The sequence below is a fragment of the Megalobrama amblycephala genome, linkage group LG23, assembly GCF_018812025.1.
Source record: "Megalobrama amblycephala isolate DHTTF-2021 linkage group LG23, ASM1881202v1, whole genome shotgun sequence".
Lineage (NCBI taxonomy): Eukaryota > Metazoa > Chordata > Actinopteri > Cypriniformes > Xenocyprididae > Megalobrama > Megalobrama amblycephala.
In genome coordinates, this window is record NC_063066.1 from 7,885,157 (window position 1) to 7,905,907 (window position 20,751).

The 20,751-nt window shown below is 39.0% G+C and overlaps 1 protein-coding gene across 1 annotated transcript in view; it reads left to right on the plus strand.

Moving 5' to 3' along the window:
* Positions 1-20,751, plus strand: part of tenm2a (teneurin transmembrane protein 2a) — a 333,490-nt gene that overhangs the window by 287,467 nt on the left and 25,272 nt on the right. Inside the window, 7 exon segments of the mRNA XM_048175813.1 lie at positions 6,761-6,966; positions 7,225-7,420; positions 8,675-8,776; positions 11,818-12,012; positions 14,772-14,972; positions 15,081-15,266; positions 17,427-17,450. Of these exon segments, the coding sequence (XP_048031770.1) occupies positions 6,761-6,966; positions 7,225-7,420; positions 8,675-8,776; positions 11,818-12,012; positions 14,772-14,972; positions 15,081-15,266; positions 17,427-17,450 (1,110 nt within the window).

The window sequence follows — 20,751 nt, forward strand, 5'->3', positions numbered from 1 at the left end:
ACTCTATCACTGAAAAAACTTTAATGTGTAATTAGAAACACTTTGGTATGGGGAACACATATTCACTATTAACTATGCCTTTTGCCTCAATAAACTCTTAATTTACTGCTTATTAATAGTTAGTAAGGTAGTTGTAATGTTTAAGTTTAGGTATGGAGTAGGATTTAGGGATGTAGAATATGTTCATGCAGAATAAGGCATTAATATGTGCTTAATAAGTACTAATAAACAACCAATAAGCAAGCTAATAAGCAACTAGTTAAAAGTGAGAATTGTTCCCCATACTAAAGTGTTACAGAAACGGACTATTTTACCCAATATTTGCATGGTCGGTGTAGTTTGTTCATGATAATGAAGCTGCATTAGCTTAGTAACTATGTAGTGTGCTCCAGATTGTAGATGCAGTCTTAGAAGGCAGCTGCCTGTCTAAGTAGATTACTGGCATTTGAAACAGTCATTACATATTTACACGGTCTAATTTTTCTCAGTGCTATGTAAACACACCTCTCTCCGTGATTACATTTAGATTACGTGGTGTGAGAGTTTGCTGTGTTTTTGTTTGAATGTGTGGGTAACAGAGTGAGTTTGTGAGCTTTGAAACATCTCTTCACCTCAAGTGCTTCAATCTCACCTCCTCAGCATGTTGTCAATTCCATCCGTACAGATATGACTTCTCTCTCGCTCTCTCACTGTCGCTGTTTCTTTTTCTCACATGCAAACACGTATTCCACATAACAGTGAGATTTCATTAATCATACATACACAGACAATGCTACAATGAGGCTATCAGGAAGATGCTGCTGGTTGCTCTGTTTAACATATAAGTTTTGTGTTTTGCCGTGTCTGGTGGTTTTTGTTGTTGCTTTTTTTTTTCTTTTATCCTCTAGTCTACTGCGTCTTTGTTTATAGCTGTTATCCTACCTTATTGTTTGGCATATTGTGTTGAGATGCACGTATCTGGGCTTCTGCAGGATGATTTGATGCTCTGTTCTGATCTGTGAAATGATTTGTGTGTGCTCCTGCCTGCTGGCTACATTAGCTTATGATTGGCCTCTCTGCACTTGGCTGGATTCTGTTATGGCACTTGATGCTGTGGTTAGACACTCAGATTCTGATGCCCTCCATCTCTACATTAGCTCTGTTTCAAAACCTACTAGGCTGTCTCCATTGGGAACTTTTTTTTTTTTTTTTGTCTTCCAATTCATTACAATTTTCATTACATTCTGTTAACATTTCATTCCATAAACACAGTAATTATGGAATTTTCATCTTTCTTTTTTTTTCATTTCTAAAAAGAAAAAAGACTAAAATTAAATATATATATATATATATATATATATATATATATATATATATATATATATATATATATATATATATATATATATATATATATATATATATATATATGTACTGTACCGTTTATACGTTTGGGATCACTAAGATTTTTTAATGGTTACGTCTCTTAATCTGAAATAATCTTAATCTCAAAAACACAGTAACATTGTGAAACAGTATTACAGTTTAAAATAACTGTTTTGTATTTTAATATATTTTACAATGTACAGTAATTTATTCCTGTGATGGCTTCTTTGAATTCTTTAAAGAATTAGAAGATCAAAAGAACATTTTGAACAGCATTTATTTGAAATACTTAATCTTTTGTAATATTATAAATGTCTTAACCACTTTTAATCAATGCAATGTGTCCTTGCTGACTAAAAGCGTTGTTGTCATTCCAAAATAATAAAAAAAGTCTTATTCACCCCAACTTTTGAACACTAAATTATTATCATGTTGTTTAATGCAACTTAATTGCACTGCCTACAATTATATATATATATATATATATATATATATATATATATATATATATATATATATATATATATATATATATATATATATATATATATGTGACTGTGACATTACGCCCCCTCCCGGAAAGGCGCGTCCTCGCGCCGTAGAGAAGGAGGAAGATGACGATGGGATGCAGATGACGATGTTGGAGGTGGTTCAGGAGGCGGCGGCTCACCGGGAGGAGGCGGAATAAAGGAGTCCAGGGTGCTGCAGGAGGTGGTGAAGGGTGGTGGATGGCCTTAAACAGGGGCTGCAGGATGTTGAGCCAGGCCACAGCCAGGATGGTGCCCCACGGCGGCGTTGATGGAGGGAGGAGCCAGGGAAGGTAGAGGTAGACCGCCATGGGGAGGACCGCAGTCAACAACAGTGAGGATGGAGCCCACCGCGTAGTTGACATGCTGAGGTGGTGGAGAGATGGTGAATATCCAAGCGGCCGCGACGAAGCCGCAGTGACGACCTCCGGCGATCAAGGAGGGGATCCGGAGGTCTGAGGACGCGTTGGAGCGACCGAGGGCGGAGACGGAGCCTGAGGTAGGGCGGAGCGAGCCGTAGTGGAAGGGGTGGAGGACCAGAGAGCAGCGGATGGTCCGTAGGTCCGCAGCGGAGGCGCAGCGATGTCTGACCCAGGTGGAGCCGACGTTCCGAGGGAGTCCAACGTGGTCGAAAGGCCGATGGTCACTTCCGAGGTCGAAGGTGGAAGGAGCGCAGGCGCAGGAGTCAGGGCGATGGATGGAGACATCTTGAGACCGTCCGAAACTGGAGGCAGAGCTTTGGGCTCCTCGTGCCCAGGAGGAGACGGATCCCGGCAGGCCCGAGATGGTACCACGCTACTGAGAGGAGGTGGTACTGTGGGACTGAAGGGAGACGTAGACGACTGGATGGCACAGATGGTAGTAGGCAGGGAAACAGGTTGTAGATAAGGTGGGAGAGGCACACTGGACGGAACCAGTTGCACAGGGGACAGTACAGGGGCAAGGAAAGTGTCCTCTCCACACCTTAAGTAGCGGGGGGTGGGCGGGGCTCACTTCCAGTCCCTCAACGTCCACCAACACTCCCTCGGCGATGGTAGGTTCGGCTGGCTCACACACCTGGTCAGGTTCACGCTGCTCGGGCTCCGTGGCGGTGTTACCCCCGATCGCTCTTGTATGCGTGGGCAGCTCGATCGCGGCGGTCTCCGTCGTGCTACCTGCGGTGGGCTCAGGACGAAAATCCTCGCCATCTGGGTGGTTCTGGCTGGGCACTGGCTGGGGAGTGGGGCTGGCGGCAACTCCGACGGTGAACGCTGATCCACAGGACGCCAGCACCCACTCCACATATGACATGAAGCTCCCTTGAGGACCCTCCCCGGACAGCTGTGCTCGTGTGTTGTTGTTGAGTCCAGTGTGCAGGAACGAGCACAGATAGTAGTCCGGGAAGGTGGTCTGATGTGCAAGATCCATATATACTTCTAAATGTCTCTCGAGGGAGCTTTCTCCCTGCTTAAGGCACAGGAGTTGAACGGCAGGGTCCATAGAGAAAGCAGGAGTGAAACACGGAAACAAAAACACTGAACACGAAAACCAAAAAGAAAATACAAATAACAAACACGTCGCTTACTGTTTCGGTCGGGTGTTCTGTTACAGTACCTATGGTGTATAAAGGACACGACGAGGAGATTATATCAAACAAGTCTTTTACTAGATCATCCAACTGGGGAATACAGGAACCGGACAGGAACATACACCAAAACATACACAAACGGCACCCGACAACTAACTGAACAGATACAGGAACTTAAATAGACAGACTGATGAACTCAAATGACAAACATCTGTGATGAATAGATTAGTGTCCATGGATACTGATAGTGGCGGGAAACTAGAACAAAGGAACATGTGACAGAAGACAACAAACAAACTGAAAGTCCATGTGACTGTGGCAATATATATATATATATATATATATATATATATATATATATATATATATATATATATATATATATATATATATATATATATATATATTTTTTTTTTTTTTTTTTTTTTTTTTTTTTTTTTTTTTTTTGCAAATTCTGAGGAATGAACTGTAAAATAAATCCAAAATGGCAGATTTATATATATATATATTTATATATATATATATGAAATACTGGAAAATATAGCTAAGTAAATAAATAAATAGACTATTTATGTGCTATACTTAAATACACTTATGTATATTTTATATTTATAATTACAGATGTGCATAACCCTGTCTATGTACAGTGTTCCAAATGAGTCACCTATGCCGTTCTATTCCAGTGAGGGTGTTATCTTAGAAGGTAGCTTCCCGTGCAGTCAGTGAGGTGACTCACTATGTTTTGGAACAGATGTATTGTGTTTTGTTGTGAAATAAAGCTGGACTATTGCTTCAGCCACGGTTTCAGACTGATCGCTCCTTCCCCAAGGAAATTTTCGTCCGGCCTCTCTCGCTCTCTATTTTTCTTTCTTTAGTTCCATTTCTCCTCTGTCCATGCTGTTCTGTATTAATGAGGGGGGCTATTTCATCTCCTGTTGCGGCTGCTCCGTCCTGATTGTGTTTTCATTGTTCTTTATTTCCTCACCATTTTTCACAGGTTTTCTCTGTCAGGGCTGCGGTCTCCAGTGTAGATTTGACCTGATTACAGGGAAGCTGTTTTTCGTGTGTGTGTGTGTGTGTGTGAGAGAACATCACAACCATAGGGAAAGAGGGAATCTGTTGCATGCAACCTCCATTTACACTCGGCCATTGCCGCTAGCTACGAGCAAGAGATAGAGAGAATAAAAGATGGAAAGAGAGACAGAGAGGGAGAGAGCAACCATGGATTTTCCATTAAATGAAAAGTGGATAACAGCTTGTGTGATTATGTTGGTAAACAGGATGGTGGTGTTGACATGCGGTATGAGCCAAAGCCTGAGGGTGGAGAATACACGAACTCTCACTATAGAAGAGATCTCTCCGTCAGCCTGAAAGTCCACAAACACCAGAGACAGAAAGAGAGGGGGAGAGAAAGTGTTGGGGATAAGTGAAAAATCAACTGGTTCTATTTTCACTTTTAGAAAAAAAGGTTCCTCGCAGCACCCTAAAACAAAAATAGACAATTTCTGTAGGATCATGTGACACTGAAGACTAGAATAATGGCTGCTGAAAATTCAGCTTTGCCATCACAGGAGTAAATTACAGTTTAAATGAAATTAATATAGATATTTATTAAGAGACTACACTCTAAAAAATGTTGGGTTAAATATGGACAAACCCATGCAGGGATTGGGTTGTTTTCACCCAGCCAATTTTTTCAACCAATTTTGGATTTATTTTTTTTGCCAGCAATATAGTAATATAGTAAAAGGCATGTTTTTGTTCACCCCCAAATAGGGGCAAATTTGTGGGGTATTTTAAGCTGAAACTTGACCAGACCAGAGACTTATATTACATCTTGTGAAAGAGGGCATAATAGGTGCCCTTTAACCCAACCAGCTGGGTTTGTCCATATTTAACCCAACTTGGGTTGTTTTTAACCCAGCATTTTTAGAGTGTAAATTGTAATAATATCTCCTAGTATTACTGTTTCTCTATATTTTTGATCAAATAAATGCAGTCATACGAGACTTATTTTACAAAACATAAAAAACTGATTGCAAAATGTTGATATTTGGTAGTGTATCATAATCCAGTAAATTACAAATATACACTCTAAAAAATGCTGGGTTAAAAACAACCCAAGTTGGGTTGAAAATGGACAAACCCAGCAATTGGGTTGTTTTAACCCAGCGGTTGGGTTAAATTTTTACCCAACCTGCTGGATAGTTTTATGTAACTCAACTATTGTTTAAAAATTACTGTATTGTTTGCTTAAAATGAACCCAAAGTATGTTGTAAATTAACATTTATTAATATATGAACATTTATTAAGTTTAATGAATAATAAAACAAACATTTAAACATTAAATTGCCTATTAATAAATGTTTACCTTTTGATTATTATTGTTGCATCTAGTAATTATGTGTCTGATTTTTAATTTCCAACCTATTTTGGGTTCATCTTAAACAAACAATACAGTAATTTTTAAACAATAGTTGGGTTAAATAAAACTGCCCAGCAGGTTGGGCAAATATTTAACCCAACCACTGGGTTAAAACAACCCAATGGCTGGGTTTGTCCATTTTCAACCCAACTTGGGTTGTTTTTAACCCAGCATTTTTTAGAGTGTATGTATATATATATATATATATATATATATATATATATATATATATATATATATATATATATATATATATATATATATATATATGTATATATATATATATATATAATTATATATATATCTAAATTCTGATCATTTCTTTCATTGAACATACTATTTCACTCTGAAATACACACTTGAACATGAACACTGTTTTATGTCGACATTAAGATTGGTCTTTCTGAAAACCAAAAGTCAGTCGGAATCGCTGAGCCCTCACACACTTTAAAAACGTTAATATCTTGACAATTTCAGTAAAGCTCAGCTTCTTACAAGGGACCATTAACTTTTCATCTTTATAAGTTATTCCTCTGTTTTTCTGTGAGCTGCATTTGAAATTGAGATATTCAACAAAGAAGCTCCTATTCCCTCTCTCTCTCTCTGGCTCTCTGCTGTTTACCGTGATACACTCTCGGCTTTATTTGTGCTGGGTGAATATAGTAATGTTATGGCCAAAAAGACTTCAGGAAACAGCATTTGTGTTTTTCAGCTTCCATCAGATAAGTGTCTCCCAGAGAGAAATCACATTTGTGCAGTTTCTCTTTGTTTTCTGATTTCAAAGCAACTGCTTCTGAGTCCATAAACAAGGGGCAGTTGCAACACAGACGTGTTGAGAAATTGATTTTTGTTTTATTCCTTTCTTTCTGTCTCAGGGCCCTGGGCCGCACGTAACAGCAGCATAGATACGGGCAGCCTGGAGGTGGGCAGGCGTGTGACCCAGGAGGTGCCGCCCGGGGTGTTCTGGAGATCTCTGATGCACCTCAGCCAGCCTCAGTTCCTCAAGTTCAACATCTCTTTGGGCAAGGATGCACTGTTTGGGGTTTACATTCGCAAAGGGCTGCCGCCGTCCCATGCACAGGTGTTTATGCCCTTTCTATTTACAGAGAGACCACTCTGTGAAGTCCTTTTAGAAAAAAAAAAAAAACTCTTTCATCACAACAGCGGATCAATCAGTCATTGCAAATACATTTTAGAAGTCAGCAGGTGTTAGATAAAATCTTTCCTCTAGCTCAACTTCAAAGTATCTCACTGTTTGATATGTATGAATGCTGTCAAACCACTTGAGATCACGAAAAATAAAAACGTCCCCCCTTGTTGTGCACTTCCCTCTCTGCAGTACGATTATATGGAACGTTTGGATGGAAAGGAGAAATGGAGCGTTGTGGAGTCGCCCCGCGAGAGACGCAGTATTCAGACGGTGGTTCTGAACGAGGCCGTGTTTGTGCAGTATCTGGACCCCGGCACATGGCATCTGGCTTTCTACAATGACGGCAAGGAGAAGGAATCTGTCTCCTTTAGCACAGCTGTTCTGGGTCAGTTACTCACACATTGGTTAAACTCTCCATTATACATTTGTTTCCTCAAACACCCACTATATCACTCAATATAGTTCAATTAGGGCATTTAAGTAGCTTTTATAAACATGCCTTAGGAAAAAAAACAAAAACATTACTGGTGTGCATCTTGAGACAAAACAATGTTGCTTTCAGTCAAAATAGCTCAAACGTGCATTTTAGTCTGAGATTAGGCGTAAGCCTCGTCTGTGAAACTGGGGGAAAGTGTTTTATAACAGACATATATGTTCATAAAGATGTGATCATAAATTGTGTGTACTATACAAAAAGATCATGATTTTTTAAAGAAATTCAGCAAGGACACATTAAATTGATCCAAAGTAATAGAAAAGACATTCATAATCTTATAAATGAATTTTCTAGTAATATCTATTATATATATCTACAAAAATATTAGGCAGCACAACTGTTTTCTACGTTGTCTCTCAACAGTTATTTTAAATTGTAATAATATTTCACTATATTTCTGTTTTACTGTAGTTTTCAAATAAATGCAGTCTTAGTGAGCATAAGATACTATTAAAAGTAAAATAAATAAAATAAAAGTACTTATAAATAAAAGAGTGAGAAAATGAAATGTAAAAATAAGAAAATAAAATGCAAAAAAGAGAAAAAAATGCAAAACTAATTAATTAATGAGAAAACTAATTTGCCTGAAGATAGATATTCAGAGATATCCGTTACACAGAAATTTGTTCACCGTGTGCTTCATAAATGAGGTCTAATAACAGACCAGTTCATTTTAAAATATCTGTTTTAGTCTGTATAGATGAATGTGTCCTTGCCATCCAGCAAAATAAATAATGTTAATCTATTAATGTTATACAATTTAATATATATCATCATTCACTTGAAATGAGATAAGCACCTTGTGGCTCTGTTCTATGAATATTCACATGCATGAATTCTGCGAATAAGTGGTGTCTCACCAATTAACCTTGCGCTAATCTACTGTGATATGGCCTACTTTCATTGCCGTGATATTACTCATGGCTAATGAAATGGTGTGTGACGCTGTTTGAATGCGTTGTATCAATAATGACCAGAGACCGCCACTCAGAACTGGAGCGAAAGAGGGACAGAAAACGTGTGTGTGAGAGAGAGAGGAACGATGCAGTGGAGGAAAAGACAAGATGAGAGTTGGAAGTGGTGGTTACAGCTGTCATTACCATCAAAGTGGCCTTTTTTAGAAAGGTTTCATTCTTTTTACAGACTCTGTGCAAGAGTGTCCCCGCAACTGTCATGGTAACGGAGAGTGTGTGTCAGGAGTATGTCACTGTTTCCCAGGGTTCCATGGCATGGACTGCTCGAAAGGTAAGAAATACTCCAATTACACCCCAAACTCTGTCGTACAGCAAGGAAGAGAGAGCATGAGAAAAAAAAAAAAATGAAAACAGTGACAGAGAGAGAAAAGTGAACTTTTTCCCTGTCACTCATAGCAAAAGGGAGAGTGATCCATTAATTTCATGTTTAAAAGGATAGTTCACCCAAAAAAGATCATTTTGTCATCTTTTACTAACCCTCATGTACTTCCAAACCCATATGACTTTCTTCTTTGGAAAACAGTTGTATTGAGTCACATGGACTATTTTTATAGTCCCGCCCTAATTTCTTGTCATCCCTGTACTTTGTCTGTCAATAAGATATTAAAAGCTGTAAATAAAAATAATAAAAAAAGGTCCAGACAGACATAAAGAAAAGAAGAGCACATGCGATGGGGATTGGGGAACGGCACTGAGTTGTTGCCAGTATTGCAGAAGCAGTGGGTTTTAAAGAGTAAAGAGATGAACACATCAAAGATGAGTGTTAATCTCAGTGGTCTGAATGGCTCTAGATACTCAACAGCTTGGGGTATAGCCCAAGAGTCCAGATACCTAGATGAGCATTTATATGTGTGTGTTTTTTGAACTAGCTATACGTTTTGGAACCAATTTGATGAAATAATTCCCAACTTAATATATGGATCATCTTCAGAAGTTCATGAAAAGACTAAATAATATCTTTATTTAAAGGTGCCCTAGAATTAAAAATGGAATTTATATTGGCATAGTTAAATAACAAGAGTTCAGTACATGGAAATGACATACAGTGAGTCTCAAACTCCATTGTTTCCTCCTTCTTATGTAAATCTCATTTGTTTAAAAGACCTCCAAAGAACAGGCGAATCTCAACATAACACCGACTGTTACGTAACAGTCGGGGTGTACGCCCCCAATATTTGCATATGCCAGCTCATGTTCAAAGGCATTACACAAGGGCAGCCAGTATTAACGTCTGGATCTGTGCACAGCTGAATCGTCAGACTAGGTAAGCAAGCAAGTACAATAGCGAAAAATGGCAGATGGAGCAATAATAACTGACATGATCCATGATAACATGATATTTTTAGTGATATTTGTAAATTGTCTTTCTAAATGTTTCGTTAGCATGTTGCTAATGTACTGTTAAATGTGGTTAAAGTTACCATCGTTTCTTACTGTATTCACGGAGACAAAAGCCGTCGCTATTTTCATTTTTAAACACTTGCAGTCTGTATAATTCATAAACACAATTTCATTCTTTATAAATCTTTCCAACAGTGTAGCATTAGCCGTTAGCCACGGAGCACAGCCTCAAACTCATTCAGAATCAATGTAAACATCCAAATAAACACTGTACTTACGCGATTAGACATGCTGCATGACGAACACTTTGTAAAGATCCATTTTGAGGGTTATATTAGCTGTGTAAACTTTGTTTATGCTGTTCAAGGCAAGCGCAAGCTCCGTGGGCGGGGAGCGTGAGCATTTAAAGGGGCCGCAGCATGAATCGGTGCATAGTTAATGATGCCCCAAAATAGGCAGTTAAAAAAATTCATTAAAAAAAATCTATGGGGTATTTTGAGCTGAAACTTCACAGACACATTCAGGGGACACCTTAGACTTATATTACATCTTGTAAAAAAACGTTCAATGGCACCTTTAATTCTAAAACGGCCAAAAGTTAAGAGTTAGTCTGTAGTATTTATAATTGGCTAAAACTGCGTTTTCACCAAAATTACCCGGAACAATTTGTCCCAGGAACTTTTTTTTCCCCCCAGACCTGTTGCTGTCTGCATTTCCATCAGTTTAAAGTACCATGAAGATTAGGCAAATTAGTCCAGTGACATAGGACTGCGCACAGCTTTCCAGTTTCCGCTGGATTTCATCCTCTGTATATAAGCTTAATAAAGCCTGAACCTCGTCTTCGGTCCATCTGTCATATTTTTTAAACTCCATTGTTGATTTGAATAGCAAACAACTCTTACTGCACACACCGCAACAGACTTTTAAAATAGTGGTTGAAATAAAATGCAGCATAGATTTGTATACTTTCCTGTTAAGAACGTACTTTATTTGTAGGACTCATCGAGAAACTGAGATCTATGTGTTCGTGGAGGTCTCTTTCTCTTTCCTTCTCTCTCTCTCTCTCTTTCCTAGGCATAAGGATGATGAATGGCGGTTCATACAGTCCAATATCTTCCATTGTTCACCTGGGAAGCTCATGATTAATAGTTTTGTTACCGCAATGTTAAATTACATTTTCTTTCATTACAGTTTTCTCCAACCTATCAAAGCTGTCCACTCCCAGCTCCAGTGCTGACCCTCTATGTGTGTGTGTGTGTGTGTGTGTGTGCACCTGAATCTCTTTACAATACACAGAGCCTCGAGACTCTCTCATTACAGAAATCACCTTAGGAAGTCTTTTTAGACTGCTGGCTGCTTACTGGACATCTTTCATCTGGGCTTAGAGACGGTGCTAGTGGGTAATTTAGTCTGAAAGTCAAGAATATTCAGATCCAGATTCAGTCACTTTCTATTCTTATCAGGTGTGAACATAGAACCTGTTGAAGTACCATGGTTTTATTGTGTTTTTAGGACATGTACCATGGTTTTACCATGTTTTTGGACATGCACTGTGGTATAATTATACGTTTAGGACATGTACTATGGTAGTTTCAACCTTGAAGTACCATAAATACCATAATCTTGAAGTTTGATTCGTTATTTTACATCATATGTCCTCATTGTGGACTTTTCTGAGCCCATTGTTATCAGATGTGAGTTTTGTCCTCCCATGTTCTCATTCCCTATATTATACCATTCAGACACACATCTATGACCACAACTGCCAGCCTGTTTCTCAATCTCTTTGTAAACGTACTCAGATTCTTTGTAAACATACCGAACATCTTTCTCTATTGTGCTGTCTCATTTGTCTCTTAGGCTATTCAACAGTCTGTAGAGACAAAACATTGCAAAAGAAATGAAAAAGAAAACATCAGACATCACTCATATCAAATCATTCCTTTTTCTCTGTCTGTTTCTTTCTCCAAGCGGCATGCCCAGTCCTCTGCAGCGGAAACGGTCAGTATGACAAGGGATCGTGTATCTGCTATAGCGGATGGAAGGGTCCGGAATGTGATGTTCCCATCAGCCAGTGCATCGACCCCCAGTGTGGTGGTCATGGCACGTGCACAGAGGGCACTTGTGTTTGTACTCTGGGCTACAAAGGAGAGAATTGCGCTGAGGGTAAGTGAGTGTGTGTGATAGTGTAGTTTTCTGCAGACATTATTTCTTTGTCAATGGCTTAATAATACCCTCTGTGACTATAATAGCTGTTTTCTGTCCATGAGGCTACTTAAAAAAGAGAAAAACACACTCTCACATATTTAAGCAGTCATTGTTGGCTGTTTCCCTAGATTCTCTGGTAGTACCTAATGGGCTCCCACAAAAACACTTCTCAGATATGAGTAAAAGCTGGAAAATGTATTGATCTAGGTGTTGAGAACAATAGCTTTGGTCTTGATTTTGTGTATGTGTGTGTGTGTGTGTGTGTGTGTGTGTGTGTGTGTGTGTGTGTGTGTTCTGTAAAGTTCAGTGGCTCTTGGATAAGACAGTGACTGGCAATAAGAGAGAGAAGACAACGAGTACCAGGAGTCTAAAAATGGAAAGGGAAAAGAAAGAAAAAGGCATAGACAGAAGAAAAAAGATGATGTATAAGAGGACTGGGATGAAAACATCCAGCAAACATAGAAATGGGTTGATGGAAAACAGAGTTTCAGAAAATCTGCTCATTACAGAGAGACAGAGATGGCAGCTAAACAAACAAACAATTAGAACAACAAAAGCCTTGCATATTAATTCTTTCTGATTCTCGTTCTCTAAACCTCTAATTCATTTCTGAAAGTCTGGCATCAAGTCCCATATTAAAATGTTTAGAGGGGGATTGAAGATATTTGAATACATAGTTCATCTAAAAAATTGAAAATTTTGTCATTGTTTACTCGCTCTTTTGTCATTCCAATCCTGTGTAACACAAAAATAAATATTTAGATGAATGTTCATGCCACTCATTTCAATAAAATAAAAGCATAGTCAACAAGAAACATAAATAATGCAACATAAATAATGACAAAATGTACATTTTTGGGGGGGTAACAATTCCTTTAGTTGTATGTGTCAGTCAGGGTTTGTGCCCTCACAAAAAAAAAAAAAAAATAGAAATTCACTTAAAAAAAACATGAATAATATTCAAATGAAAATCTAAAAATGCAAAAAGTTTGTCAATCAGGGTTAGGTTTTGGGGATAGAAAATATCATTAGTAAGAAAAAAGAAACAATAGAATATCAATGGAACGTTCCCTTCCCACCATGTCAGAAAACAAGTGTGTGTGTGTGTGTGTGTGTGTGTGTGTGTGTGTGTGTGTGTGTGTGTGTGTGTGTGTGTGTGTGTGTGTGTGTGTGTGTGTGTGTGTGTGTGTGTAAAAAGAGAGGGTTTTTTAGTGGGGCATGAGGAGCTTGAGGTGTTACAGATCACAAGGTCAGCACTTTTGCTTCTTTCATTTTTTCTTGCCGTTCTAAGATTTTTCAAATCAGATATTCATCACAGCAGAGTCACTCAAACAATTTACCTGAAGTGCCGGTGACACAGAAATCGATAGCCGTGATATGCAGTTTCTGCAGCATAAACATTTGGCATGAATGGCTTTATGTGCGTGAGGGGAAAAGAGCAGCACTTCTGTCAGCCGAGGAGGGCTGAGGCAGGGGTGTCACGCAGGGCACCATAGGGCCGGGTAATTTGTCAAATGGCTTTCTCACACTTTTTCATGGCCAGATCTCTTTCTCTCAGTGGGCGATATCAATTTTTTGAGGCACCCCGGATGAAACATGCGAGAGACAGGGTCAAAGTCAAAAAGAGAAAGGAAGGGAGAGGAAGGAAGACAGACAGAGATGCTGAGACAGTGAGAGAGAGGGTTTGAGAGGTGAGTGTGAAAGGCTCTAGACAGGAAACTGCCATTCTCACACTTATGGTGTGGTATATTGATTTTTCATGCTTAGATGAAAGTTAGTAGTATGGACTTGTGGATGCTTTCTTCAAAATCCTTCCAAGCCTATTTATATGTTATTGTTTTTGTTCTTTGTATGTTTATGTTCTCAGTATCTAATGATATACACTAAGACTTCTGGGTATAGTAATTTGGTTTAATAAATAATTAAATATGTAATGTGGAAATAGGACTTTGATTATTAAAGTTGTAGTTGTGTGGCTTTTAGTTCACATCTACTAGTTTACTTGTGTATTCCTAAAAGACAAAATGTATCTTTAAGTGCATGAATGAATTTACAGGCTTTCCTTCTATGACTCATCTTGCACTTAATAATTTCCTACAATTATATGATGTCCAGAATAAACAACATCCCTCCAGCCAGGGCCTAAAACTGACTTTTTGCCGCACCTTCCAATAGCCGGTGACTCAAGAAAATTGAATCAAATAGCACTGCATAGTCTACATATCCTTTTTAAAGTCCAAGAGCAGTGAGTGATTTTTTTTCCTTTGTTGTTTGGTCAACATTCAAAACGCAGACAGCAGCAGGATTATTAGGATGCTGTCACTTTAAGACCGAATGCACGCAATAATCATGCAAACTTTCGTGATGATACAGCACTGATCCGTCATTCCCGTTTGTTCATGTTCTCACAACATTGCACTGAATTCATAAAAATGTTACCAGCCATCTGGCGACTGACAGTTTCATATACTCGCCAACACTGTTTTTACTCGCAATTGGCGCTTGGCGAGTGCTAATTTTAGGCTATGCCTCCAGCTAATTCCACTTTTGACTAAAAATAGTAATTATCAAATTCATTATCATGATTGTGGCACAAACTAAAGGCTGAAAAAAACAGGGACAAACTCAGAAAACTGAGTTTATGAACCAATGTCACAGGGTCTTTAATATTTATGACAGATGAATCCTCACTTATGACTCTCGCATGTTGTACGCAGTTGACTGCTTGGATCCAACCTGCTCAAATAATGGCATCTGTGTGAACGGGGAGTGCCACTGTAAACCAGGCTGGGGCGGACCTAGCTGTGAGCTGCCCAGAGCACAATGCCCAGATCAGTGCCATGGTCACGGTGCTTTTATTCCGGACACAGGCGTCTGCAGCTGTGACCCCAATTGGATGGGCCCTGATTGTTCTGTTGGTCAGTCTGCATGTTTGTCAAATGTTTTAGCATAACCTTTCATTATTCCTGATTTCTGATGTATGATATGTCAATTCTGTTAATACCGCTCTATCCTTCTGTCCTCAGAGGTTTGCTCGGTTGACTGCGGGACACACGGCGTATGCATGGGTGGTTCGTGCCGCTGCGAGGAGGGCTGGACGGGAGCGGCTTGCGACCAGCGCGTGTGTAACCCACTCTGCGTGAAGCACGGCACCTGTAAAGATGGGAAGTGCGAGTGTGAGCAGGGCTGGAACGGAGAACACTGCACCATCGGTAGGCATACGCCAACCCCGGACCCAGGCATTGACCATTTCCTGCTCCCTACACTCACCGTTACAACAGACGCCACAGCACTCTGCCTATACTGTTCTCATGAATGTTATATAGAGTTCCTCCTCTTTTCTATGCTTGAAGCTTAACACAAGAGGCTTCTGTTTTTGGATCATCCGTGTTGGTCCCAGGGCAACATTTTTATCAGCCAGTTAGAACTGTGGTTAGGGTCTAGAATAATGTTATCATTGCTCTCTCATTTTGGGAATAGACTATGTTTGGAGAATGCCTTCTCCAGGACCAGCAAAGGATGTTGATCCAGGAACATGACCTACTTGCATGCAGCTTAGGGATTTAGGAGAACTCCAGGAAAACTTTATACTGGTGGTTCTAGTGATCATCCTTGACTGATCCATCAGGATGGGGTATGCAGTACATCACTCTAAAACCTGTCCCAAATGCTGCCCAAAATGCGTGTGGTCTTCCTCGGAGTCTACACTTTGGTGACGTAAATCGAGACGGATTCTAGTCCGCAGTGTGCATAGAGGGAACATACTGTTGGGGCTACAAAAGCGGGCGTTCGTGAGCACCCATCTAAATAAAAAAAAAAAAAATGAAAAATAGGACACACTATGGCAGGGGTTATCTAAAACTCTGTAGGAACGAGGCCCACCAGGAGCTGGATCAAACGCAACCTTCCCTACAGTCTTGTGAAAACCACAGACACAAGTGACAGTCATCACAAGTACACAAGTACAAATTAAGTGCGTCATTAGAGTCGGCCCTAATCTCTAGAGGAGAAGTTTTAAGCCACTATTTTAGAGAATAGTGGAGAATATCAAACTAAAATCGTCCCTTTAAATCTCTGTGTAATCACATTACCATAAGTTTATATGATTTGTAAATAGGGCATAAAAGGAGAAATCAGCAATAGCAGGGTCAATAGGTGTAGAAAATAGGGATGGACGGAAAAAAAAAAACTATTCACATATGAATCGTGATTCTATCTTCTAATGATTCGAATCGTTTCATAAATTTCAAAAATCGATATTCTAAATGTCTGTTAATAACGTGATGTTGACAAAACAAAGAACTGTGCAGCACAGTTTAGAGAGCGCACAGCCACATTTGCCAGATATCACAAAAAAAGCTAAACAAGCTCCTTAAAATCGCAATATAATAAACAGACATGGCAAAACTGTACCAGGGGAACAAATATAAAGAGTGTAACTAATATTACCAATATCATAAAAAATTCAAATAAATGCAATTTATTAAAAAAAAAAAAATAGTACAATATAAAATATGCATAAGTTATAAATTGATCGATGAAGTAAAACAATAGCATAAGACAAAACAAAATTTTAATTAAAGTTTAATTACGCTTATGAGTTATATGTAATATCAATCAATTGGGGGCACATGTTTTCTTATATACTATATAAGGAGGAGGAAGATTTTAGTTTAGAATCAAATCTAAAATCAAATCTATGCATATATCGAATCGAAATTTGATTCAAAATTGAGAATTGATTTTAATTAAATCGTGACCCCAAGAATCGAGTTTAGTCAAAAGATCAATGATGGCTGTGCTCAGGTGCAATAGTGTGTGGAGTGGGGGTTATTAAGCAGAAATAGACTGTTCCTCTGTCTGGTGTCGGACTTAGAACAGACTTAGTCGTGTTTGATCACGCCTCACACAGCAGAGGCAGATGAGTGGGCTGCTGGGTAATGAACAGTCCTTGCGGAATAGCAGTGGCTGATGAAAGGTAGAGGCGTCTTCACCTTGATAAGTCACTCCTCTTTATTTCCTTGACTCCTCTCTCTCAAAAATAGACTCAAAAGCCAGAGTTTTCCTTTCTGTCATCATCTGTGGGTGTGTGTGTGCATGTTTGTCTGTCACTCCAAAGATGATACGACAAAGACTGAAAGTGCTCTGCCTTTAATCCTTCTCTCCATTGTACGCCATGACAGGAAGTATGTTTATCGTTGCCAAACTCTTTCTGTAGGCTAAAAAAGCCTTGTGCTTCCATCTTCAGTTTCCATTTTTATTTCTTCGAATTCTTCTGTTTTTAACTGATTCAAATGCAGCAAAAACATGTATTCATTTGTCTTCTTGTTATGATGCATTTTTATTCTCTCTGAATGTCCTCTCTGATGCAGACTTTTGGGATGGGAGTATTGAAGGTATTGTACCTCGTCGTACTGTGACTAGTGCTAGCTGCACTTTAGTCTGGTTGTGAGCAACCCCCCCGCCTCTGATAGCTTGGCTGCATAGCGACTGTGTGCTTCTGTTCGTAGAGTAGCCGTGGTGGAGTAGAATGTTGTGTCGAGTAGGTTCGTAGTGCTAGTCTGTGTTCTTCAGCGTGTGTGTTTATATTCTTGTTGTCAGCTGATGATAGTATAGCTCTAATCATCTGTTTTGCACTTTGTTGCTTTTGAAATGTCCCCCTCCAACAGCATTACCTAAGCTACGAAGTGTCTAATCTGTCTCATTAATTTATAAGTATGAATGAATTCTACTAATGTATCTCTGAAGGGAACTGACTGCCTTGAGAAAAGTTTTGATGGCATTTTCTTTTCATCTTCTTCCCTCTGTGTAACGCTTAGTGTTTATAAGTACAGCGCTGCTTTGTTTACAGAGGTGACCAGGCGAAACAGATCTATTTCTGCTGTTCCATAAGCGCCACCTACTGACAGAAAGTGGATTTACATTTTCATTCAGCCTGTCTGCCGTTTTTGTTAGTGAAACTCAGGTCACGCTTTTATGCGCTGTTGTAATGTTTTACCAGTTAATTGAAAATAACCTAATGTGCATTCTAAAAATCTTAACAATTCAGATAATAAGGTATCTATTCATTGAGCTGATAAGATACTTATAATCATCCTGTTTCTTAACTTTTTTTTAATAGCTGGAATATTAGGTTTATTATTTTATAAAAGATTTTGGTCAATATTTTATTTGAACATGTAATGCATATTACTATATAGGGGTCTCCTTGAAAAAAAAAAATTAATGAGCCAAGACATTGCCATGTTGTTACAACCAGCCAGTCTGTCAGGTCTGTCAGGCTTTTACTGTCATAACGGAGCAACGAGAATCTTGCAGAGCAAGTTAGATCTTGTAACGTGTTTTTAAATATCTAACTGAAAAGAATAAATACAGTTTAATGACATTTTAAGTTAACTCTATTGCTCCCTTGAGTACTGAGCTTTGTTATCACCACAGTAATGTAAGAACCCTATGCACAACAGTAACAACAGTCTTTTTTATAGGTAGAATTAGTTTCTACATCTTTGAAGAAATTCATACACTGTAAACCCGAATAAATTGGTAAAACTCAAAAAATTTGAGGTAATCAGTTACATCAATTTTTAAGTTAAGAAACATGCCAGAAAACTGGCATATTTCAATTGCTTTTAACTTGAAATTTTTGAGTAAGTGAATTCATACGTTAAACTTAAAATGAACATGTAATTTCTTAACATTTATGAAATACCTGTTCTCAAACTAAGCACGTTCCACACGTCACCATAAAAATAAAAAAATAAAAAACATAACAGAAACTCTTCTAAATTAGGATAGGAAAGCAATAAACACTACTAAATCCCCCACTTAACATTAATCTTGCACAAAAAAAAAACATTATATAACACTATTATATAACATTATATAACACTTTTTAGCATTTACTCTCTCTTTTGAGTGTCATGGCAAAGCATGCTGGGAAACAAAAATCCCAGCCCAGTTTCAGGTCATTTTAAGTTTGTCTAAATTAAAAGAAACAAGTTCATAAAACTCAAAAACAATGAGTTTTTAAAACAATGAAACAATTCAGATTACTTAAAATGCATCAGTTTCGTGAACTCAAAAGAAAAAGAAAGTTCTAAATACTCATAAAAGCTAATTTCATAGAACTAATTTGTTTAATTTGAGTTTGCCCTACTCAAACCAATTATTTATTTTGAGCGTTGGGGTTGACAGTGTAGAATGGTGCTAAAAACTTATTAGGAACTGTTTCCCTGGAATAACATGAGGTTAAGTGCCTTGTTCAAGAGCACAATTGTGATGGCTTTTTGTGGAACTGCTGTTGGAACTGGCAAACTCTGGTTAATAAACTTGAGCTGTAACCACTACAGTACACCACCCCCATTCCCTCCAACTGTTAAAGGAGGAGAGTTAAAGGCTTAGCCAACTACATGACTCTAAGCATAATGGGAATACATGCTTTTAAGTACACTGCATTTTCTACTGGAGGTAGAGTAGTGCTCACCAGGGCACACCAGCTCTTTGCAGTCTGTTTGAGTCTGGCTTTATGTTTGCACAAAACAGAGATGCAGGAGGCAAGTCATCCTACTCTCTACTTCCATCAAGTCCGCCTCAGACAAAAGAGCTCAATTACAGAGGAAACTGCAGAGTGGAGACAAAGAATTTGCTCCATCTGAGGTATGCATATAATCCAAGTAAAGAGATCGGGAGGGAGCGGATCCTAAGGTAAATGTGAAATTTCATGAACCATTGGTGCAGAGTGGGTCTGGAGCAGCAAGCAACATTTTTACTGTTCATATTTCAGCACACAGGGTTGCAGGACCACAGGAGGCATGGTAATGACTTTGTCTCAGCGCCTGCATGAGTTCCAACTCATAGGATGAATACTAATGGAGGGGCAGGAGTGTGTGTGCTTTCCTGTGAAGGGGAAGTATGGTGCATTTGCAGGGAGTGCAGGATAATGAGGAGTTTAACTGCAGGGCCCACAGTGATCACCTGAATGCTCATGCATCAGTGGATAGGAGCGAGTCTGAAACAAGAGCTAGTGACAATAGTTACTCGATTTAAATGCGCATCTCTAATTGGCCGAAATGACTGCAGATGAAAGGCCGCTGGAGGCATTGACTTTGTATGCTAGGGTATCCTGAGTGGATGTGAGTTACACTCGATCAAATGCATGATTGGCTCATGAGTGGAAACCATACCCACCCTGGGTAAAGAAGCATACAAGACAAATGCATCCCGGCTTCCCAACTGCACATCTGTTTGTCCTTTTAAAGAATGGCATTTGTTAAATCTGCAGTGCACATTTTCTGTCACTAGTCAAAACAGAAATTGCAGAAAAAATGATTGAATGCTTCCAAACACCTCAGTGAGAGCTCATTTAGTTCGCACAGGACATTATCCCCTCGCTGCTAAAGTTCAGAAAGCATTCGAGTAAAAATGTTCAGCTCCTCACACTGCTGAAGTTTAGGATGTTATTTGACTTTGTAGTAGTGCATGGAACAGTATAGGTGAGGAAAACCCAGACAGAGGGCGTTTTATACAGGAGGTGCTCACTCCCTGTGGGACTTTATCTGTCTCTACCTAAGGCGAATTTGGAGGATTTATGAATCTAACCTTTATTTTATGACCTTTAAAGGCGAGAGGGCTGCAGGCCAGTGGACGGATGCCGGTTTAGGCGGAGGACTAGATTTCTCTTCCGCACATTCTTTTTCC